Here is a 23,786-nt window from a genome sequence, read left to right as displayed (position 1 = left end):
GCAAGTCAGTGTATTTGAGGAAAATCTTCTTTTAATTGTTTCTACAGTTGTCAAGAAAATTAAACACTAGCGAATTTGACAGCTCTTGCCTGACCGTTTTGGCTCTTTGCTGATGGAGAACAGGGGAAATAATTCCCTCAGAGTTCTACAGGGAATGGTCAGAAGGGCTTCAGTGCCATAATAATTAATGCTGTGGAAAAGCCGGCAAGAAAATTGCAGAGGATGGTAATTGGTGAGGGGTTTGGGGTGCAGGATCTAGCTGATGACTTGGGGTGCATGGGGGCAGAGGGCAGGGAAAGTGTGCTGAGCACATGGATCACTCCCAAATGTCATTTTTTTCCCTGTGCATGGAAAAAATAAGGATGCTAGGGGTGCTAGGAAAATGTATTATGACTTAAAATCAGATGCACCGTTAGCTTGAATACGCTGTAACATCTGAAGTGTTTTGTCTCCGTTTCATCCAATGTTTTCTTACTGGTATCTTCTTTCACTTCCGAGTTTAGGCAGACTTCTTCACTTCAGGAAACAATAATGACCTGCCTTCCTGCCCTGCTGGTGATTAGCACAGCTGGAGGCTGCATCCCTTAGCACCAGCACGGCTTGTTTTCGGCCGGCCAGGAACTATATCTGCTGTCTGCCGCTGTCCTGGGCGGGTGGGTGAGCGAGGCAGGAGACAGGGCAGCGATGCACGGCTTCAGCACGTATGCAGAAATGTGAGACATCACGTGCAGGAGCTTTTCTTCCTGGTATTAAGTGGTTGGAACCGTTCCCTGAGAAAAGACAAGGCAGTTTTTTAATTTTGCTGTAAAAGTGGTGAATGGAAAATAGCTCGTTCTTGACAGGTGTGGAAGATCTCTAGAAGCAAAGCATGGCTCGGTTCTCTGGCACTAGGGAAAAGGGATGTTTTTCCTCTAACTTTGGATCAATCTGGATGGACTTCCATAGGGACAGCAAACAGCTCCTCCTTCCACTCCAATTAATTAAACTGGTGTTCACATACGCTTTCCCAAAATGCTGTCCACGTGCTGTTTTACGGGACAGCACAACTACTTAGTGCAAATACTCAGCCCCTTACAGACAATTGGCATTTTCAGGCCGTGTTGTGGCTGTGCATTACTGTGGTCCAAAACAACTCGGCTTGAAGAAAACCTGGAAGGCCTGCTCGGAAAATATGGCTTAGCTTAACCCTGGAATATTTGGGACAGGAGCGGATGAGGCCACGCAGCATGGAGCAGACAAACCTCAGGGAAATCAAATAAGCAGGAAGGATCCAGCCCACATAACAAGGCTGCATGATGCCTTGCTCTCACTTATTTCATGCTTGATGCATTATTTCTAAGAAAACAGCCTGGGGCTCTCTTAAAACGTAGCTTTACATGACAAGAGGGGGACCAGAGGAAGAGAAGCAGCCAGATTTTGCAGCTGGCTGGGGGAGCAGTTAGCGGCACAGCTCGCAAACAGCAGACCCTGACGTGCCTTCGTCCCTGACGTGCCGGGATCCAGGCACAGCCACGAGGCTGCTGTGCAGCAGCCCGGGAGAGGTTCAGCTCCCTGCAGCTGCTGTGGGGCTGGCTTAACTTTGCTTTGTGCCAAAAAACCCTGAGTCGTGCTGTGTCTGCTCCTAATTAAATGAGGTCCGCAGAGGCTGCCCCGTGTTGGTTCCCGTTTTAGCCCAAAACAGGCAGTTTTCTGCAAGCTCAGTTTGAAAATTGCAGATAAGTTCCTTGCCTGGCATGGTTTTGGATGCTTGCATGATTGCTTGGTTGGTCTTATGCCATCCAAACAGGAGCACTGGGGGGCCAGGACAACCTCTCTGGGGCTGCTGCAGTGCCAGCAGGACGGATATTGACGTCCCAAACTTTGTGGCAGGGCAGGGAGCCCCCAGTGCTGTGTCTGCAGCCAGACACCCATGATAACGCTTAGTTTGGGATGCGTGTCCAGACCTTTGGCAATAAACTTGTGATTTCCAGACTGCTATTATGTATGGCCTATAGCTTTTGTGCTAACTTGGCTCCAAACTTTATGCAGAATCATCCCCAGCTCTTCTCTCCAAAGGAGTTTATAGAAAGGAGATGCAGATTTTCTGCCTACAGCTATGTGAGTCTGAATTCTTCTTCACACAGGTAACCAGATGAAGAGGCACCATTTCAGGTAGGGTCTTGTGGATATTTTGTGTAATGGTAGAAGTATTTGCATTGAGACACCCTTACCTGAAATGTTCTAACATTAAACATAATTTTTTGGTGTTTGTGTTGTGATGCTGGGACACAACCAACCCATGACCAGTTTGTGACCCCAGAACTTCCGCCTCTTCTGCCACCTCCAGCTGGTGAGATCACGAGTTCAGTCCTTGACGTGGGATTTGCAGTCTGCCTGACGTCATTCCACTTGTGTCTTAGCCTCTTCCCATTCTTGTATGACTGTATCCTCCTTTATTGATGTTGCTTCATAACCCCGTGAAATGCACAGGGTGTATTTCATTAGTGCTGGACTACTTGCGTAGGAGTGCTAATGAAAACATTAAATGAAATCAAGCACAAGGCTTTGAAAAACTCCATCGGAAGGATGATTCTTCTTCGGCCTTGAAGGGGGTCCAATTCCGAGCTGAAGCCACGCAAGGTTCCCAGCATGACAGAGCCCCCCTGATGCAAATAGCTGCTCTTTTGACACGAAGAGAAACGAATCTCATCCCAACAAACCTGCACAGATGCTATTGGTCTCCTGAGCCCTGTCTTGACGCTGCTCAGATGTGACACCAGCATCTGAAAGCTTCTCCCAGGAGGGTTCATTTGCTGAAGAGATGATGATCATGGGCTCCTTAGGAGGTGGAATAAAGGAGAAGCCCTTTAGTTGCAGCAGTGTTTTTTTCTGAAGTATCTCAGTGCCAGCACATACTTGTCCACGATGTAATTTTTTCCCATTAATAAATCCGCAGACCCTACTGGATACCACTGCTGTTACGTTTGCAAAACTTTACGGTGTTAATGGGGCTCTGCTCCTTTCACATATCTTGACAATATGAAATATCGGCCTCCTAAGTGTTGGTTTTCCGAGGTATTTAAGTGTTCCACTCTCCTTGGGCTAATGGACATCTTATTAAAGCTGTCAAGCTTCATTTCTGGCTTGCCAGATGCCACAGTCTTATGGCGTAGCAGAGAGTCCCTGTGTTTTCTTTTAATGCTGTCAGCTAGCCACTGGATTCCCCTCTCCCAGAGCTTGCTGCTAATAGAAATGTAACCATATTTTGCTGCGAAGTGCATAAAAACATCAATTTTATTATGTAAAAAGGGCCTACTGAGTACACAAGCAGCGGCAGCTTTAACAGCTGATTGCTTGTTCTGATCCTCCAGAGTGCGGTTTTACAAGGCGGTTTGGTTTAAGAGCAGCACAGAGGGAAAATTGTGTCTTTGGGATGTACTCTGCATGAAACGGCCCCCTTGTATGCAGGATATTGGAGAATGAGGTACGTATTATGCTCTTAAAATAGAGCCCTTTGAAACTGGCATGGGATACTCAGGCTTGTCTGAGTATCATTAATCACAGTTATGGCTCTCAGACAAAACGAGCCTCGACTTCATGTTGCTTGTTAAAATAAGAAATGTGTGTTTCAGTATTTAATTTGCAGCGGCAGTCAATGCACTTCACAGTGTAGCCAAAACTAATGCATTTGAATCATTACTTCATATTTATTTGGACAAATTCTTTATGTATAGTATCTTTATAACGAGATGGCTTATTTTGACTGTATTAAAAGAAGAAATTACTCTAAGTGTCTGGAATGCAAGCAAAAAGGATTCCTTAGGCTGCAGTGCATGTGTGATTTGAGTTCTGACTACAGACACTCAGTAACTTCTCTTCCAAGTACTCTATTATTATTTTTCTTTAGAAAGCTCTCTCAATGGCAGGTTTTCAGACATAAATCTGCCCCACACAAGCTTCAGCTTGGCTGTAAGGCCAAATCTCTGCGAGGCTTCCAGCCAGTAAGGCACGAATGCAAATCTTCCTGCACGGCTGAACTGGAAATTCCTCGCGTGGATAACAGTGATGCAGCCGCACAGGTGGCTGAAATCCCTGGGTAACACGGGCCTAAAAATAAGGTGCTGCCCTGCGTCTTTAGCCAGAATTCCTCAAAGGGCAGGGGCAAATTCAAGGATAAGGGCTCAGGGAACAAGCTATGCAGAGCCTGGAAGAGCGATAAGGCTAAGCAAGGCCTCTGGGAGGTGAGGTTGGTGTGAAAGTGGCTGAAGGAGGGAAGCCTGTGGGATATCTAGGAAAACTAGTCACAGTGAGGCTTTACCCACACAGCAGGACCACTATTAAAGCCCCTGCACGGCCTTGCAGAGCGTGTGCTTTTGTCTCCACTTGTGTGGAGTCAGAGTAGACGTGACTTCAAATCTGGGGATGTGGCTCCCTTGTTTTCAATGCCCAAGCAAAGTGGGGAACTGATGTAGCTGCTTCTGCTGACAAAAAGTCATTTATTTCTTGTAGAAATAAATAGTCCCAGGCCCAAGAAACAGCATTGGTCTGTACTACTGCGTCATCAGAAGAACGATGGATCCCCAAACAACTTTGAGATGAGCTGTAAGCGCGCACACGGTCCAAATTGTCCACAAAAAAAAAAAAAAAAAAAAAGGAAAACAAACAAGACAGTGTTTCTGAGAAAGTAATGTCGACAGCTGCCCACCAAAGGTCTGCATGATTCCTTGCTAAGTTTGTCCCACAGCGTTTCTCTTGGGGCCCTGCAGGCATTGCCCTGCCGAGGAATGAAGACAATGGATTCGGCACAGGCACCGGCTATAAATAGTCACCTTGATGTCACTGGTATAAAAAGCAGCAAGTGACAATAAAGTAGTTTCTGGAGAACCAGAAGCCCAGTAGCCTGGATTGTGTGGAGGGCATTTATACCCATCTGGGGAAAGGGATTCTGCTAGAACTAGATTTTTTTTTTTTTTTTTCCTGAAGCAGCAGCCGGTTTCTTTATGTCCTGATAAATGCCCTCATGGGAAGGGATGATATATTAAACTGTTTGACACAGTTTTGAATTTGAGGATCAGTCTTCTGCAGAAATGACCCAAATCCCCATTGTTGTACATGAAAACTTCCAGATAAGCGTTGGCTTTGGGTGTGCATGGGCTGGCAGATCTGGTCAACAAACCCAGAAACCTGCGGGTAGTGATGCTGTGCCAATTTCTGATTTTACAACAGGTCTGATCTGTAATTTGGAGTTGCCCCAAGCTTTGGCTGTTTTCCTCCCCTTTCTAAGATTTATCAGGGGGCTGAATTTAGAGAGAGAGAGATTTAGATTAGATGTTAGGAAGAAATTCTTCACTCAGAGGGGGGTGAGGCCCTGTCCCAGGCTGCCCAGGGAAGCTGTGGGTGCCCCATCCCTGGAGGTGTTCAAGGCCAGGCTGGATGGGGCCTTGGCCAACCTGATCTGGTGGGTGGTGTCCCTGCCCATGGCAGGGGGTTGGAACGGGATGGGCTTTAAGGGCCCTTCCAACCTGAGCTGCTTGGTGATTCTATAGTGCTGCCTTTTACCTTTATTAAGTTTGAATTTACAGCAAAATTAAGTCACGCAGACTAAACGCAACACCCTGCTCTTTGTCAGCAGGGGGATGGATCTTGCAATCATTTTTTTTTTTGCAGTCCTTCTTCTGCACTGCATCCGCACAACATATCTGGCGTCCCGAGCTTGAGAGACTTCTAATTTTTGTGCTGGGCCGTGGGGTGGGTGAGAACAGCGGTACGAGGGGATGTACCCGGGGTCCGAACAGCGGTACGAGGGGATGTACTTGGGGTCAGAACAGCTGTACGAGGGGATGTACCCGGGGTCCGAACAGCTGTACGAGGGGATGTACCCGGGGTCCGAACAGCGGTACGAGGGGATGTACCCGGGGTCAGAACAGCGGTACGAGGGGATGTACTCGGGGTCAGAACAGCGGTATGAGGGGATGTACGAGGGGTCAGAACAGCGGTACAAGGGCTATGACAGGAATCCTGGAGATCACTGGCTCCTTGTCAGCGCCAGTTACTTCACCTCGGCTAAGCACCGAGCTGTTTAACGCTGGCAGTTTAGTGGAATTAACCACATCCAGTAACCCACGGTACAAAACCCCAAACCCTGAACTCCTCACACCAAAAGCCCCAAACCCCAACTCCTCTCCTCAAAACCCCAAATCCCTCACACCAAACCCCAAACACCTCACATGAAAACCCCCAGACCCCTCACCCCAAAACCCTCACACTAAAGCCCCAAAACCCCGACCCCAAACCCCGTCCCCTCTCCCCAAGCCCCTCCCGGCGGGGCCCGGCGGCGCATGCGCGGGGCGGGGGCGCTGTGTGTCGGGCTGCTGGGGCCGGCGGGCGGCTGAGGCAGGAGCCGGGGGGGCGCGGGGCGGCTCCCACCCGATCCTCCCGGAGCCGATCCCCGTCAATCCTTCCGGCCCAGATCCCCCCCGATCCACCCGGACCCGATCCTCCCTACCCCGCCATGGGGACGCAGGGCGCCGGCAGGAAGCGGCTGCCGAACCGGGAGCGCCTGACGGCGGAGGACGACGCGCTCAACCAGATCGCCCGTGAGGTGAGCGGCACCCCCTTGTCCTTCATCCCCCTCCTCATCCTCCTCATGGCTCCCAACGGCCACCCACGAGCAGCCCCCCCGGGTATAACGGCAGTAACGGCCGGGGGGTGTCCCCCCCCATCCCCTCACAGGTGCGAAATGCAGCCCCTCAAAAAAAAAAAACCCACACAAAAAAACCCTAAAACACCGTTATTTGCGCGTATCCACCTCAGCCACGAACCCTGGGTGGGAGAGCTGTATTTCTTTTGTGCGAGCAGCGTCCGGCAGCGGTGGCTTTCGGGAAGCTGAGCGCCCTTCCCTGGAGCAACACCACAATGTGGGATGCGTGCGGTGGTGGTGGCGGTGCCACCACTTTGTGTCCCCCTGTCCTCACCGATGGCACCCGGAGACATCCCACCAGCACCGCCTGTTTCTTGGGCCGTCAGCCAGCCTGGAAATTCAAGGGCAAAGTCATTAAACGCTAAATAAAAGGTAACGTTAATTGCAGCGGTGTGGGTCTATTTATGATCCGAGGGCTCCACTTAAGCCTGAAGCACTTACGGTGTTTATACGTGAGAGAAACACTGTGTCGTGCCAGCCCGGGCAGGAGCCCTGCTGTACGTAGTCTGGCCTCTTCGCTTAGCAAAAATTATCTGCTGCAGTGGGCTTGATATTAATGACTGAGGACCAGGAACACTCATTTTTCCTGGAGGTATGTGTAAGAACAAAACATACACCAAACGACAGCAGAATGATGTTTGTAGGCATACATCTACTTGGAAACTGGCTTGCATATGTTTATATGTAACGAGTTAGGCATGTGGTTCATTAGACAATGCATCTTTGGGCTTGATGTGACTTTAAACAGTTAAAAACAGCTGATGGCTGCCTTGTTCCTACCAGCTTATTCATACTGATTGTGTACAGCTGTACGGGATCAATGGCAAATGTGGTGTGAATTTGGTTTTATGTTTACATGGATTCTTATGCGCTCTTCCCTCTGTAATCTCCCAAAAGAGAGGCTGGTGACCCAGGCTTGAGCCCAGCCCCACAGCCCTGGGGTTCAGCTCTTCGCTGTGTCCAAGCTGGCCTGCTGGCCTGATGCTGGCTGCTGTTAAAGGTGGACGTCCTGTTCCCTGTGTCTGCTCCCCTTAGTGCCAACACCTGTCTGACTCAGGTGGGTTGGCTGAAGGCATGACCTCAGCCAGATAAAACCCTCCGATAGAGATTGGGCTCTTCTGGTGTCCTTTCCTGAAGCTCAGTTGCTGCAGGGCAGTGTGCTGCTGATGGCTACGGAGGTAGAAGGCAGGCCTGTAAACTTTGGCTAGGGAGGTAGAAGGCTGACTTATAAATTCAAGTGATAATTTGCTGGTAGATTGAGTTACCTATAACATCATGCTTCTCAGATCGAGCCTCTAAGGACAGTTTTGATCTGGGATGTCTCTGCTGTTCTTGAGCAGTTTGTAGCATCTTTGGAATATGTTCTGTATTAACTTCTCTGTGAGTGACTTAGATGGTACATTAACAGAAGTCAGATGTGCATCAGTGTGATGAGAAAACGCTCTTCTGTATGACAATAAGATGCTCTTTGAGCACTGCTGGGAATGGGAAGCTCCTGCAGAGGTAGTTTGAGGTAGGAGGACAGGAATGCCTTGTGTCCGCACATGAGATAGCAAGTAAGGATGACTGCGCTGTCTGCTGGAGCTTGAGTCATGATAACATCCTGGGAATGACTTTGGGATGAGGGCTTAAATTCCACAACCGTGTCCTGGCCACTCCGTCCTCTGAGCAAAACAGAAATCTGTAACAAGAGGCCTAAGCTGTTCTTTTCTACTTCATGGCTCTCTCCCACTTTCCTTTAGCTTGCGTATTGTTCTTTGCTGTATCGCGAGGAGGTGTGACGCTCAGAGTGTTGTTTGTTTGTTTTCTCTGAGCACTGGGTAAGGGACAACCCTATTTGAAAACTCCTCCGCAAGCGTGCCTTTTATCTTCTCCCTGGAGTGCTAAAACAGAACTGAGAAGTTCAAGGTTCAGCATTTTCCCATATTGTTTTAACTCCTTGCATTACTCCCTCTTAAGTTTTATGCCCTTATAATGGTTTTGTTGTTTAACTGCCTGCTCTTCACACAGGGGGTCCTGGCTGCATCCATCCGTACCGTGCAAAGAACTCTTGAAAATGTAAAGTAAGCCTTTCATCTCCTCCTAATAAAGATGCTGAGTGTTAAGAAAGGTGCAAGGGTTATTGAGACTTCATCTCTTCCAGCCTTCCTCACAGATTTTTAGGCAAAGCTTACATGTAGACATATTTCTTTCTTGAATAGGTTTTTACTCCTTTCTTTCTCACCCCGGAGCCGCAGGTACTCACAAGTTGCTAGCAGGTTCTAGGATGTCAAATTGGCGCGTTCGGATGGGAGTCTAAAAGGGTGTCCAAACCAGATTTATACATAGAGATCCCGCGGTAAAAGTACTTCTGGGAGCAAGCTGAAGTGTGTGCATCGTCTCTCCTTCTGTTTTTCCTCTGGGGTGTTAGCGCTGCTTTGACAGCTTCCAGTTGTATTTTGTTGTTGTCAGAACATCTCAAAAAAAATGATAGTTCTGACTGTACTGCACGTAAGGGGATTTTACTGTACTGCATTTAAGGAGCCATTAAGGCTTGTAAGGACTTAACCTCCTGCTGTTTGAAGCGTAAGCTGGCTGTTTGATTTGAGCTTGCAAATGGGACATCTTGCCTTAGGTACAGTCTCGCACGGACCGAAAGAGAGCTTTGTGTAGGGAAGAAGGCAGCCCTCGCCTCCGCAGGATGTGAGAACAGTGCTAAGAGGAAGCAACTGTAAGTGAGCGGAAGGAAATTGTAAAAGTGAAGCGTGCTGTAGTGACAGGCTTTTAGCAGTAATGTTAAGATTAAAATGTTTGGGGCGATTTCTGAACTAGATCAGCTGCAAGTGGCTTATCGCCTTGTCTAGACGTGCTCAGAGCAGAGGGGGAAGGCAGTGCTGCTGTACATCACCTTGTCCGTCAGGTGAGAGTGCTGCCGTACCAATAAATCCAGCTGCTGAGCTGGACTTTCAATTAAATGACTGGCAATTATGTAAATAAGGTTAAATCAAGGAACCTGGTGTTGTGAGTTTCAGACAGACGCAGCTAACTGCCACTCGGGGCTTGCTGTTCGTACACCTAGCTGGTGTTGCTGAGATTATGTTTGCTGGCTGTCAGCTCCCGCAGATGAGAGCGGAGCTGATCAATGACAGGCTTCTCCACTTTCAGGCTCGTGTTGACGCCAGTAGATTATTCTGTGTTTAGGTCAATGGAAACTTTTGGGCTATTTTATTCCTCTCCGTGAATACATGCCAGCAGTGTTTGCAAAATCTAGCAGTTTGATACTCCTCGAGGTCCGTGCCAGCAGGAGCTGCGTGCGCACGCTGTGCAGGCATCTATCTGTTCTCTCGGGTTGGTGTACGTGTGTTTTGGGAAGGCAGCTAACCCTGGGCTTGTAAACCTTAGCGGGACTGGTTTCCAGCCTTTTCCCTGCTTTTTAGATGGGCTTGGCATGATCACTTGAGACATCAGTTCTAGGGGAGTATCTTTTCCTAAATTCCAGCCTGCTACTGTAATGGTTAAGTGTTCTGTGAGCAGAAGGAATTTTGCAAATACAATGAGAGCTGCCATCTACGTAAATAAGATTTTTCCTGTAGGCAGATAATATTAATTACTGTCTTCTGTTTTCTTGAATGAGGAAAGCAAGGTCAAGGCAAACTTCTTGTTTTTATTAGGAAAGTAATTTAAACATTGCTTTCCTGATGTCTTGTGTACAGATGTGTTGTATTCCTCAGAAGAACAATCCTGGCTGTCATCTCTGTGCTAAAAATCTTCTCTTTCATTGAGCAATTTACAAAGGAGAACTCTTTAACTGGTAATTAATTTGGAAAGTTATTGATTTGACTAATATAATTTTTTTTTTCCTGTTAAAAGGTAATATTATGAGTTGTGCTTTGCTATTTATTTGTACGCTATGTTACTAGCAGTATTCAGGAACTATCACCTATATTTGTGTGTGTGTGTATATATATATATACATTTTTTAAGTAACTGGCAACATTTGGATCATGATTCTGGTTGTTTCACTGGACTTCTTAGTTTGAGCATTGACTTGCATTCTCAGTGCTTAAAAAATTGTGGTGTTATGCTCCTGTGAAGGAGCAGAAAGTGTAGCTGATGAGAAATGGCACGAAATGCAGGCGAAGCTGACCAGCCTGCCCTACTGGGTATAGTGAGAAGGCACCAAGCAACTCCAGAAGCCTGACTTGGACTTGCAGGACAGGTGAAGAGAAGCTGTGCTAATTGTCCATAGAACATAAAGGCCTGGCTTTGGATCCGAGGTGCTAATTTGACTCTGGTTTACACACCAATCGGGTGACCAGCCTGACAGGCAGAGACAGAAACCCTTTGCTGAACGTCGAAGCTGAAGCAAGCAGCCTGGGCACGTACATGTGGAGCACAAGCCACGCAAACCTCAGTGAGCTGTTGCCCAGACCAGAGTGTTCCCTAAGGGTGAGCTAGGTAGCGCCAGCGTAAGGGCTGGGCACCTCCTTAGTACAGTGGGGGAGCTTTTCTGAGCGGTCCTTGGCATTTAGGAGTGGCACAAAGGCTTTTGTGAGCCACATAAATAGTTCAGCCCTTAGAACCAGTCTGTTTTATGGTACACCAGTTGCTTGTACCTGACCGACTTCTGAATTTCATTACTGCCTGCCTTTGTGGAGCAACTGATCTGAAGAAGCATGCCTGGCTGTAGGGCTGTTGCTAGAATAGAAAGTTGTGAAGGCAAGGGATGCTCTTGGAGGGCTTGGGCCTGAGCCCAGCTGACCTAAATATAGGAGGGATGGAGGCCTCTGTAGGAAATGCTTGCCAGTAAGCTACAGAGAAGTGTTCCAAAGCTAAGACCGTTTTATGTAGCAAATATGCTCTTCTTCATTGAACGTGCCTTTTATTGGCTGTGTAGCCAGAAGGCATTACATAAAGCCAATGCCTTTTTCCTATAATCCTTCCCAAAGGAAATACGTGAAAGAGCAGCTTTGGATGGTTTAAGAGGCGAGAGACAAATCTTAAGACCATCCTATTTCAGTTAAATGGGTGATTGTAGCCTGTGTCCCAGCTCACAATCTGCCTGTTGCGACGTTAAATAACTAGTTGTCTGTTTGTGTGCCTGTGCCTGGCCTGTCCTCCTCAGCTGTTCCCTTGCCATCCGAGGAAACAGCTGTTTAGGAACTGCGATTCCTATATCAGGCGGGCCCGAGGCTGCGGTTAGGATTAACAGCATGGGGAGCCCAGCCTTCTTCTTTGCAAGCCCAGGTGCTGAGCTGGTCTGCAGGATGCAGCACTAATCACTACCTCATCTAGATGGGCGTCTTTTCCAGGCTGGTCGCTGAATAATGTTGGAGCTGAAGTGCACTTGCAGTGCTTTTAACGCTGTTCGGGTTTCCTTTCCTCATTTGGTTGTGAGGAGCATAATCCATGTGGCATTTCAGGCTTGTGGAGCAAGGTATTTGTCCCTCCTGTCAAGTCAGCAGGTTGCCCGAGCAGCGAATCTGTCTAGCTGGATGTAAGCACTCACGGGCAAACCTTAAAATAGCAGCCCCGAAATACCAGCTGTTGTCTTGCTTCTGTGAAAATACTTTTTGGGGGAGAAGTTCCCCGCTGGAATGGAACAGGGCGGGGGGAGTTGCAGTAAGCCAAATTTTCCTTCAGATAGTCATGAGGTAGTTTTGAGAGCTTTTAAATACAGGAGAGGCTTCTGAGAAAGGAAAGTGGGCATAATTACACTGGCATTTCATCCCGGAGCTCTCCGCTTCTGGTGTTAATCCCGTGCACTTGCTCATGGATCTGAATCTGCTGAGATGAATCGCTGGCCTTGTGCATAGTGGAGAAATAGCTAATGTCTGGGCTTCCCTCACACGGTGCAGGCGAGGGAAGTGCTGCAGTGTGTCGTATGGAAAGAAGTCTGTGACATCAGCTCCCAAGGCGCTCTCTTCTCCTTCATGATATTTTAAGTAGGGAACAAAAAGTAGGCTGGAGAACTTTCTCACTAACGCTGGAAAAAGAACTGGCATGCACATAGAGACTGACATAACGTTCTCATTTCTATCATAACATCAGTACTTGCAGGTACTCTGAGGTGCTCTGAGGATGGAGAGCCACCCGTGCTGTTGGTAAGAGGCAAGAAATGCAAGGAAACTCTCAAAGGCCTGCTTTTTAGAAGCTGTACCTGCTGAAATCGAAGCTTGGCATGGCATAATAAACACTTTCACGGCTGTACTTCACGGTTGGTAGTTTGAAGGTGTTTCATTGCCCTAGGAGGAGCTGAGCTTCTTGCCACGCAGTGCTTGTAGTGTGGAAATGACTTCAGTGGAGATGATCACGAATGACAGTGTGACACAGTGTCCTGTTAAAAACACGTATGCATTCTGCTCAGGTCTTTTAAAACCTTCTGATTTTTGGAGGCTCCAGAGGAGGTACGAATCCCAGTAGTTAGATACTGGGAAAGCACAGAAGTAATACTTCCAGATGGGCAAGAGTGTGGCCTACCTCTAACCACCGTAATCATTTGAAACTGTCCATGTCATGAAGCATGAAGGGCAAGGCTGGGGCAAAGCCCAACGAGCAGGGCTGTGAGCACCTTCATGGCCTCACCAGCTGAGTTTTGGGCGTCCCCAGAGGAGAAGATAGCTCTGATTGCTTCCAGCGCTGGTGGCTGTTTGTTTTGGGACACAGATGTATGCTGAAAGCAATCTGCTGGCAGAAAGGAGTGTACCCCTGGTTCAGCAATGCTGTGCCCCACGGTGGGTGTGAGTTGCACTTGAGCCTACAGTCCTGCTCTGTTCCTTCAGCCCCACAGCTGCGTCACCTTTTCCTGTAATTGAATTTCTGACGCAGTGTGTGCTGCCTCTTTAGGGACGTGGACTTTGGGGCAGGGTTCTCTTCAAAACCTTTGAAAAATGTTAGGTTTTACTGCCAGCCGTAAAGAGTGGAAAACTAGCAGAACTGGGATAGCTGCTGCTGGGTTAGGGAATGATGTGGTTGGGGAGCTGCGTGTAATTGCATATAGCTGGCACAACTCTGAGCAATACTTTTAATCTGCTTTGCTCTTCTGCATGTCTGCAGCCCACGTACCAGCTGCTTGGCCCGGGCTGTGTTTTATCCACCTAAACACTACCACAGCTTTTGAGAGTTGAGCTGCAGACAGCGGATAGAGAAAGTGATCAGCCGGTGCCAAATCTGAGCTGCTTTCCAGGCTTGGATGTGGTGAGGAAGCCTGGTCGTTTGCTGATGCTTCTAGCTCCTGGCTGGTTTGTTCACAGCTCTGTTCTCCTTCCAACACTGCTTCTGTGTGCGAGGTGAACGTTTCTTTTGTGAGACAGCTTCATCTTGACAGCATAATTGCAGAAACTCAGGTTGGATTCTAGTTCTTCGATGCTTTGTGAGCTGTACGCTTTGAGGAAAAATATTTAGATTTTATTTTTGTATTATATGTTGCTGTACAAGAAATCGGAGCCTTTGGTAAACCAAAATTGCCAGGTGCATCACCACCTCTGTGTTCCTATTTTTGATACCTGGCAATTAGGCAGGGCAGTGCTTGTTATCATTGGCGTGTGAAGAAATGCAAAAACAATAGTTAGGATTTCAGAACAGCAATTTGCTTTCCTCAGCTGCCAGAAGGTTTGTTTTCTGTGAATGAGACTAGAGAGTTTGAATACAAGCTTCTGCCAAAGAAACAAGCGGGACAGAGTCACCAATTACTTCTGTCTTCCTCCAAAATAGGCTCTGAGGGCTGGGTTTTTCCCCACTATAAACGTTGCAGCCTGCAGTTTTTAATGTCACTTGTCATTGATTTATCTTCCCCAGAAAGGAGACCGAGGATGTTTCCAGCTTACTGAAAGTGACTTCCGCAGAAGCAGCTCATTCGTACCTCTGCTGGTTTGGCTGGTTGGTTGGTGACTTGCCTTTTATTGTTGCCTGTGACGAAGTGATACTGCCTCTGTCGTGAGTGGTCTCGCTGGTAACTCCTGGCAGGTTGTACTCGTGGTCCTGCAGATGCCTTCAATCTGGATTTCTGCCCAGACAAAGAAATTGTAGGAACAACGCTGCTTCCCTCTTGGTCTCTGCTCTTACACACTGTTGACCTTCCCTTTCACCAGTCTCTGATTTAAATTTAATATTTATTTTTTTCTCTGCCTTCCTCTTTTAAGTACTTCCTATGTCTCAAAATACACTTTCTTTAATCCCCACATTTGAATACTAAATTTAGATGAGTCTGTCCCTCCTGTCTGCTTTGGCCAGCCTCATCGAGCAGACAGAAACGGAATACAGGAGTATCTGGCACCCTGAGAGCTGGGTCAGGCTCCCTCAGGCCAGATGGATTTCAGACATCCCCACTTGGCTCTTCTAATTATGGAGAGTTTATCAGCTGGCATCCTGGGATGCCAGGAGCGTAGGGAAAGGCTCTTGGTGTGCTTCATGTACAGAAGGGTCCCCGGGCTCTGTCAGGGAACAGAAGTCCCTACATTTTTCCCTTCCTTTTTAAAACACGCATCACTTCAGATTCTCTTTGAAAGCATGGTTAAGATAGGGCTGCTTACACTGGTGCCCAAGTACTGCAGTTTTCACTTGGAAACGTGAAATATTTGCTCTTGCTGGTTACAAATAATAACAGATAATGGCTCCCTGTGTTTTTTGTTTGTTTTTTTGTCTGTGTAATTACTTGTTGTTTCTCTCTGATTGTAAACTCGAAGTCCTTGCAGTTGCCTCTAGGAAAATAGTAGAACTAACTTTATGTGCTTCCAGAACATGTCTGTTTAAATTTGGATGGTCTGCAGCCAGCCCTATTGCACTGCTGTGCAACTGTGCATTTCCCATACACTGCTCTCTTTAAAATGTCCGCTCTCCCATACGAGATGTGTGTGTGCTGGGCTCGACTTCTTGCCTTGCTGGACGTTTTGCTGAGCTCTAAGAGGATTTATGTTGACAAATACATTGAATCAGCATCTGTTGAAAATTGAAGTGGGCTTTTGGGACGTTCTCGTGATACCCAAGGGTCATGCTATTCCATTGTCTATTAAATACGAAATTTAAATCTGTCCCGACGTGCAGTGAGTGCATTGAAGCAGAGATGTGACCTAACCTTTACATGAACTGTGGAGGAATCTAGGGGCTCTGGGAAACAGAGCACTTGTATGCGGATACAAGGGATGATGTTGGTAGATGTAGTGTTTTTAAGTGGCTATACAGTGTTTTTAGTAATGTTTCTGCATTCTTGTCTAATTACCCTGGGAAAAAAACGAGCAACCTTATTAGAGCAAGCAAAGAACGGTTCTTTGTGTGCTGGGGAGGCAGTTTTATATCGCCGATGGAATAAGCACGCACCGTCGGACAGCCTGGAAGTCATCTCTGCTAGCAGAAAGGCACCTGGTAGCCCAGAATTCGTTGCCATCTAATGGAGAAATCTGCAAATGTAGACAATGAAGATCAGTGGGTCTGTGAACAGAAGGATCAAGTGCAAAAACCTTACCTGCAGCGCTTCTAAGGTTGCTTGGCACACCTCAGAAGCTGGTAGGGAATTGTAAGTACCGGGCTTTTGTTGTAATTTCCTCTACAAGAACGCGGTTCCCAAGGACTGATCCTTTGCTGCAGGTCTATCCCACTCTCACAACGCTTCGTGTTGCGTGCCAGTTTCCTAAACCAGCTGTTCCCCACGTTAAACTCTGTGACACGATTGAGACTGCGAGACAGAGGATCCAACTGCAGTCCCATCTGCTGGGGTAATGCCCAGGGCTGCACCTCCGTGCTGTTGGCAGTGCCTTCAGCATATCCCAAGTGGCGTGCCTGGATTTCAGGAATGCTACCAAATAGCCACGAAGGCCATTTGCATCCCCCAGCAGTGCCTGCAGTCCCCTTGTTCCCCGTGTCTGTTAGGATGCAGGCTCGTCAGGTAATCCAGCATAGCTCAGACCCAGTTTGGCTCCAGTAATCCTCTCCCACCCCCACGCAAAAGCTGTCCAATCATTTCTTAAACAAGGCTGGTTTTTCAGCTTTAATCGGAGCCACTGGGTTGTTCAGCGCCATCTCGCTCGGTGCAAGTTGTCTTGACATGTCCTGGCTCTCTGATGGAATTTTTCTTAACACGTGGGAATGGGTCGTGAAACGATAGCAAACGAGAGGGTGATTCCTATCCACTGACCAGGTAAGAGCACCTTGTAGATTAAAAAAAGAAATAGCTGTAATGGTGAGAGAGAGAGAGAGGATAGTGTAATTTTTTAAATAATTTTTTCACAAGTCTGTTTAAAATTGCTCGAAGCGTGAATTTTTGAAATGTTTTCTCTGAAATTTCTTCTCCCTGGTTTTTCTGCGAACTCAGTGTGGAAGTTGGCTTTTGTCCATAGGAGCCATGGTTAGAGTGCTGCGACTGCATGCGTGACGTTCAGTGTCCTTGTTGAAAGAATGGAAAATCTGGTAAAGCACAGAGTATAGCAGAGGGACCTTCTACTACACTAGTGTACAGCTGCACTGACGTGAAAAGGCAATTTCACCAGGCTTTGTTGAGGTGGTTTCTCCGGATATCGGCACTTTCCCTGAACTCAGGTTTGCACAGGCAGTTCTTGGCATTTCTCTGCTTGATGCTGCAAATCAGGAAGTTCAGCCCGTGCCCTGCCAGCAGAATACAGGTAGCCTGCAGCTCGGATATTACCTTGGGAATATCGAAGGTAAGCAAAAGGCTCCAGGTCTCACTGCAGGGAGGTGGTGATGGTTGAAGAATTGCGTGCAACTGTCCCCAAAAACTAATTTGCACATGTAACAGAGCTTACAAAGTAGTGGGGGGCATGGAAACATGGCAGTTCTTGCAGTTCTCTTGTGTATATATGTGTGTGTATAAAAAAGCAAAAACGAGAGTCTTCTGGTGATATCTCTTGCAGATCCCTTCCTGTAATTGCTGTACTGTACTTCTGATCATCTCCAGTCCTTACGATGACTCTAGGTACTTCTTAAAATTTAATCTGAAGCTGATGTATTTGGAAAGGTAATGAAAAACAGTGCCTTGCAACTTGGAACCAGCATGCTGTAGACCAACAAAACAGATTGTAAACACAGTCAAATGGTCTATTGCCAGATTGCTCTATAAACTCTAATCAGGGTAAAGAGCTAAATATAATTAAATCTGCTTGTGGATGAGGACGTTCCACCCGAGGAAAGGTGCTCCAGAGGTCATCCCCAGGTTTGAATATTAATGCTACGTGTTAAAAGCATACTGTTTCGTCTCTCTTTTGGTTGGGGCCAGGTAGGAACGTAGCATTAAAGGTGGTCCTGTTTGTTAGTCTGTGCCAGAAAATGGCAGCACGCCTGGAAGGAGTGAGGAACTAATTTGGGGTAGTTTGCAGATACCTTACTTATTGCAGGTGCTCTGTAAGCAAAGATTGAGCTGACACCGTACTTGAATGTTTGTGTTTGGAACTCCCACTTCCTAAAGTACTGAACTGTAAATAGCAAAAGGTCTTTTTTAATACCCTGAAGTTCAGGTCAGCCCTTTCCAGGGAAAAAGGCTCTTAAACAAGGAAGGAGAATAGTGGTTGTTTCTTTTAAATACATGGCTGGGAAAGCAAAGTCCTGCTGAGTCCATATGAAAACTTTTGCGTAAACACAAGGCTGTCTTGCATTGTTGTTTGTTTTCCTTTTAAAAGGATGTTCAAGCCACTGTAAAGCGTCCACATTTTTAATGGTTTGTATAGCATTACCCTGTGTTTTAAGAAAAAAAAAAAGTTACATTTTTGGAGATAAACTTTACGTATCTATCTTATTGTGAGAAGCTCACATCAAGCATCCCAACACACTGATTTTTGACTTGCTGCCAATGAACTGTGGGATTGAGGTTCAAAACTGTTGGAAATGCTTAGTACAGATGATAATAATTTTGACACCCTAACAGTTTAAAAACAGATTGACTGTTAAGGCAGTATCGGTGATTGATTTTGACTATGCAATCTGGAAAAATAAGGCTGAAAGGAACACTGTCATGGTTTTTCTTTAAATAAACGTGCAGTGTAGCTCCTGATGAGTAAATGCCGTGCTGCGTGGTCAGGACAGAGCCCTTTTTTTCACCTGATTTTTTTGACATGAAACTTCCCCAGATTCCCCAGACTTGCACCACAGGCATTGCAGGAGATAGCATGGAGCGGTTGTGCAGATCCAGGAGCAATCTGGGGTAAGGATTAGGGTTATATCATGGTCATTTCATTGGGGAAATACAATGCAGGAGTCGTGCAGATCCAGGAGCAATCTGGGGTAAGGCCTGTGGGCTCTTACAGACCGCATCATGTGTTATGGCTAGGTGGTGGGGGAGGAAACCTTAGGCATATTTATTTCTAGGTAGGTTAAAAACCCCATGCTTCTATTATTGAAGGTTTCTTGGGTGCATTTTATGGATGTTGTTTCTCAAAGGAGAAGGCCCGGGGACACAGAAGATGGTGAGCTGACACCACAGAGCCCAGAAGGTGGTGAGGGCAGGTGCTGGAGCCAGCGGCTACCAAATGTAGTGTAACTTTAGCTGCTGCAGTGTTTTGTCTTCCACTCTGCTCAAATCTTCATTTTTACCATGCTGTTGCTTGCTTTATGAAAGCTTTTACTGACTTAAAGCAATTAAATGGTCAGGTATAAGTGGTAGGTGTCATGAGTCTTCCCAAAGCCTGGATCACGTTTTCATTTCTGTCCTACAAGCACTCGTGTTCCTACAGGTTGTGCTGCGCTTTGGTCATGTAAAAGTAAATCCAAAGGAAGATGAAACAAATTTTTTCCACCCAGGAGAACTCGCCTTCAATGTCAGACAGGCTGTGCACCAGATAGCCAGTTATATATAGCAACAACACGCTGCCCCTAGCACGCTCTGCAACATGCTGAGCTTGACAGAATGCCATCTGAGGCGCAGCAAGCCATTACTCGGCCTCGGTTTGCTCCTGGATGGTTACTGGGGAAAAGAGGGAAAGTGTGGAATGGCACAGAAGGGCAATCCAGATGCCTAATACCCTAGGCTGAATTGCATTCTTGCTTTAGAAATGGCTAATACAGTAGTTGTGCAATCCTTATACGCTCTTTTTTGTGTCAAACTGCTGCTTTTGCTTCAGCTGTACAGCAGGAGTGCAGGCAGGCTGGGTGTAACGGGACTTGATATTAAGCCTAGCACTGCCAAACCGGGACAGTTGTGTAAATGGATTGAATTTCAAACTCTGCAGCATCACAGCGTGTTTTGTCTGCGGCGTGACCAAGCTGTACAGGGAACACCTTGTAAAGCACAAGAGTGGGATTTGTGTTTGGAGAAGGCAGCGGGTCTTGTTGACAGGCTTCTGTTCTCTTGAGCATTAATTTGAAATAACCTTTCTTGCACAATAGTTCTAAAGCTAGGCCTATTTTTATTATGCGTTCAAATACTTAGGCTGGGTGGGAGTCTGCAATAAATATTTCTATTCCCTGAAGTGATGGCTGTTGGCCAGCTTCTGCGCTCTTACTCATCAGCTGCTGGTCTTAATTCTGCTGAATTCAACCTTTCTGTCTCCGAGGAGCAGAAATAATTTGTACGCAGGTTTCTGGCTGCTGGGTGTTGTTTCCTTAATGGGATGCCGAGAGGCCTTGGCTCATTCAGGAGTCCAGCGATGCCGCTGCGTTGCATGACGTTGTGCCTCTCGATGGATGTGCGCTGCCTTCAGATCTTTCCTTTCCCACGTTGTACTGGAGCCGGGCACCCTCAGAAGATTGTACTGACCATTGCCAGCTACAGGCTTTTCTTAAAATAAAAAATAAAATCAAGCTATTGCCGTAAAGGTCTATTTGAAATAAAAAATCTGCAAGCTGGAGGCAGCGTGAGCGCAGCGATGCAGTTACACTGTGGTGGTTTATCTCCTCATCCTGTTTGCTTGCTTATGCAGTGAGATTATGCTATATAAATATGAAACCCCAAGATAAAAAAGAAAAAAATTATAGCTTCCTAGAAGCCTTTTTAGTTTGTCAAGCAGTGCTTATTTTAGAAATGGGCTAGTTCAGGGGCATGGGAGAAAATCATGGCAATGCCATCAAATGCTTCAGCAGTTAGATGTCAGAGTGCTCGGCATTTGTTTTGCTTGAACGCTTCTCAGTGTTCCTGCTTTTAGAAGATAATCAATGTGCTGTGCAACTGCTTTCTCGTTTTCACGCTCCTGTCAGCTGTCTGCGTTAGGGAATATTCCAAGCTCATCAAATCAAAAAGCTGTAGTCTTTCTTTGTTACAGCTTCAAGAAGTGCAGAGAACTACAAGGGCCTGTTGTAGTCAGATGTCTCACTTTTTCTAACACAGCACTGTTGGAAATTCCAGGAGAAAGGGTAAGGACGGAATGGAAATGGAGAGCGAGCTACCCTCTCGAACGGTGACTCAAACCAAGAGCAAAGTGACCCTGGCAGAGTACCATGGGAAAATCTGTGCTGCTGGGGCAGTCCAAATGCCACGTTTTACAACTGCAATGCTTATTTGGGGAGGGGAGAAAAGGAAAAATAAGTTGTGATCATGCAGAAGGGGAGGAGGAAAAAGGAGGGATGCATCTGCCTTAAAAACGTCTTTTGAGAGCAAAGTGCTGGCATTGGTTTGTAACAGTTGCTTGGGATTTGTGCCCTCTCTGGGCATCATTCCTCATCCAGGCACCTGCAGGTTCATCCAGTGCAGCCGTGGCCCTTCTGCACGAGATGGGAAAACTGGCTGCGTAAGTCTTGCCTGACTAGTGCAGGTGTGCGAGCAGAGCCCAGGAGTGGCACATCATTGCTGTCCCCTGCTTCTTGAATCCCACCGTGCTGCTTTCCAGCCTTCCAGGTGTGCAGAGCTGCTGGCTCATGCTTTGGGTGTTTTGGGCTTTGCTGAAGCACAATGAGAAAGTCTGAGCTGCCCTTCCTACCTGCAGTTGGCAAGGTGAGAAGCCACATATGAGGCATCGTTACTGAGGTGAATGGACTGGAAGGCTAACCTTGATGCGTCCAGCCCCTCCCGTGTCCTCGTTAGGATGGCTTTAACCTAGTGCTGGTCTTCTGGCATCCGAAATCGATTACACAGCCATTGCACTGGGTGGAATTGCTCTCTGTAAACCACAGCAAAAACTGTACTGGCCCTCCTTAGTGCTAATATAAGCTCCTTCGTGTGGTGGCTATTGTATTATGATACTGCTAGAGGACAGGGTACACATTTAGAAGCAACGCTTATTTATTAATAAAAATCTACAGAAAGCAAGCTTTTGTGCTTTGCAGACTTCCTGCTCCTCTGAATACTTTTTTTTAATTCTAGTACACATTTAGGAAGTTGTCGTGTCCTGTCCCTGAAGGTTTGGCAAGTTCAAACTGTATGATTTAAAATACTTACTTCAGAGAAGAGAATCAGTAGAACTGATGAGTTGATGAATGAGCTGAAAGAGTAGACAGGACAGGCCAAGATAACTCCTAGTAGTTCTGGCTGCTTCTGTATGTAGCGCACCTTTTATCGCTGTGTTTGGACCAGAGGCACTTCCTAGCATCCAAGACTTTTGGCACCCTGACTCTTCTCTTGATTTAGTTGTAGAGGGTTAGGCAGTGATTGTTCAGCAGTAGTCTCACAGCTCTTTGAAAAAGCTGTAAAAGGATCCTGGTAAAGTGCAGGAGCGAAACTATCAGCTCGATCTGTGCCTCCATTCTCGAGGTGACAAAGCTGGATGTGGGAAGGGTGTGCAAGGAAAGGGGCAAGGTTGTAGCTCAGTCGCTGACAGCAAATGGCATACATCTCTGAATGAGCTCTAGTGGGAAGTAAATCTGTGCACGTTTACTTCTGGTAAAAGGCTGAGGAACAGTGAAAATCTAGAGTGGAGCTTTGCTCCGTGGACGTAGTTGTGTTTTGTTGTTGTTTTTCCCCATGTGGGAAGGCTGAAAGCTTAGCTAATTTCTTTTATAAGGTCCTGTTGCAATCACTAGCCATCTAAAGCTGGAGTGTCATCAAAAAGAGACCTTGAAAATGACAGCTGAGGGCTGAAAAAACTACGCACCTAAGAGAAGAGGGACCCGCGCTCATCGCTTCATACAGTGGTCAAGGCTTATTCCGGATTCGTTGGAGACATCTGGAAGTTACGCTGCTAACATTAGCATGTGGTGGAACAAAACAGTAATTTCTCAAGGTTGGTCTGTGAGATAATTTTGTGAAATCTGGAGGACTTAGAAATAACTGAGCCTAAAACCTGGACCTGATCCAGCCTCAGTCCTACCAGTTTGTGGTCCTTGCAGCTGCAGGTCCCCAGTACAGCAGTCTCCCTGCCTGCAGAGCCCTGACACGTGCATTCAGCTGTCACCCGACGTGATTGTACACAGGGAAGTGGCTCCAGTGTCCTGAGCAATTCGGTAGAATAGGTCATCAAATCAATTATTTTTTCTTTTAAAAGAAAAAATTGCTCACAGCTTTGGTTTGTACTGGTAATTGATGTAAAGACCTCTCTGGCTCTCATAATTAATGTTAATGGCCTTATTGGTATTTGCCATGTAATTAAAGCAACTTAATCTTTACTTCTCCAACATGCAATTTATGTTGGTGAGGAGCAATAGGCTCTAGCAGAACTGTAATTAAAAACAAAACCTCACAGAGAAAGTGGCAGCTTTCAGGGAAAGGTTTTATCGATACTTCTAGTTGGAAGAAATAATAATGTTTGCATACGGAGTGCATTAAAATTAATAATTGTTTAGGGTAATTTGATAATAGTCAATATGCTGGGTGTATTTACTCATATAAATGTTGAATTTCTGGAGTGTAAAAACAATACTCAGAAAAACTCTCCTAATTTGTGTAAATGCAGCTGTATAGTCTGTCCAGCCCTTAATACAAAGCTGCCTTTTGTGATGTTTTTTGGCTTTTCAACACGAAACATTTTATGGCAGTGAGTTGAAGCAGCTTTACCTTTCATGAAAGCAAAGACTTTGGGCTTGACAAAAGGAAGGGCCTTTAAGATCCCACGTCTTTGGCAAGGCTTCTCGTGATTCACAGGGGGAAGTGGAAATCAGTTTCTAAAATTAAACTGAACTTTCACTTTGCTTTTTTTCCCCTCCTTTCTCGCAGTGAATGTGTTACATGTGTTATGGTCTTCCATAGCTCCAGACAAGCAAAGAGACTCTGCTTGAGACTTGTCGTAGCAGGACTGGGCAACCCTGCTCTCTGCTTGGATTT

At 46.6% G+C, this 23,786-nt stretch overlaps 1 protein-coding gene across 15 annotated transcripts in view; it reads left to right on the top strand.

Moving 5' to 3' along the window:
- Positions 1-6,299: 6,299 nt before the first annotated feature.
- The window catches only part of LRRFIP1 (LRR binding FLII interacting protein 1), a 104,839-nt gene continuing 87,352 nt past the window's right edge, over positions 6,300-23,786 (top strand). For 6 of the 15 annotated variants that reach the window (XM_080598766.1, XM_080598765.1, XM_080598752.1 and 3 more), the window contains exon 1: positions 6,300-6,580. In XM_080598766.1, the coding sequence (XP_080454892.1) occupies positions 6,491-6,580 (90 nt within the window). In that variant the 5' untranslated portion in view covers positions 6,300-6,490. The remainder of the gene's footprint in view (positions 6,581-23,786) is intronic. The other 9 variants (XM_080598756.1, XM_080598762.1, XM_080598761.1 and 6 more) reach the window with 5 other exon arrangements.

Source organism: Anser brachyrhynchus (genome assembly GCF_964034855.1).
Source record: "Anser brachyrhynchus genome assembly, chromosome: 7".
NCBI classification, from domain to species: domain Eukaryota; kingdom Metazoa; phylum Chordata; class Aves; order Anseriformes; family Anatidae; genus Anser; species Anser brachyrhynchus.
The sequence above is the reverse complement of the archived record's forward strand: the minus strand, read 5'-3'. Positions and strand labels throughout refer to the sequence as shown.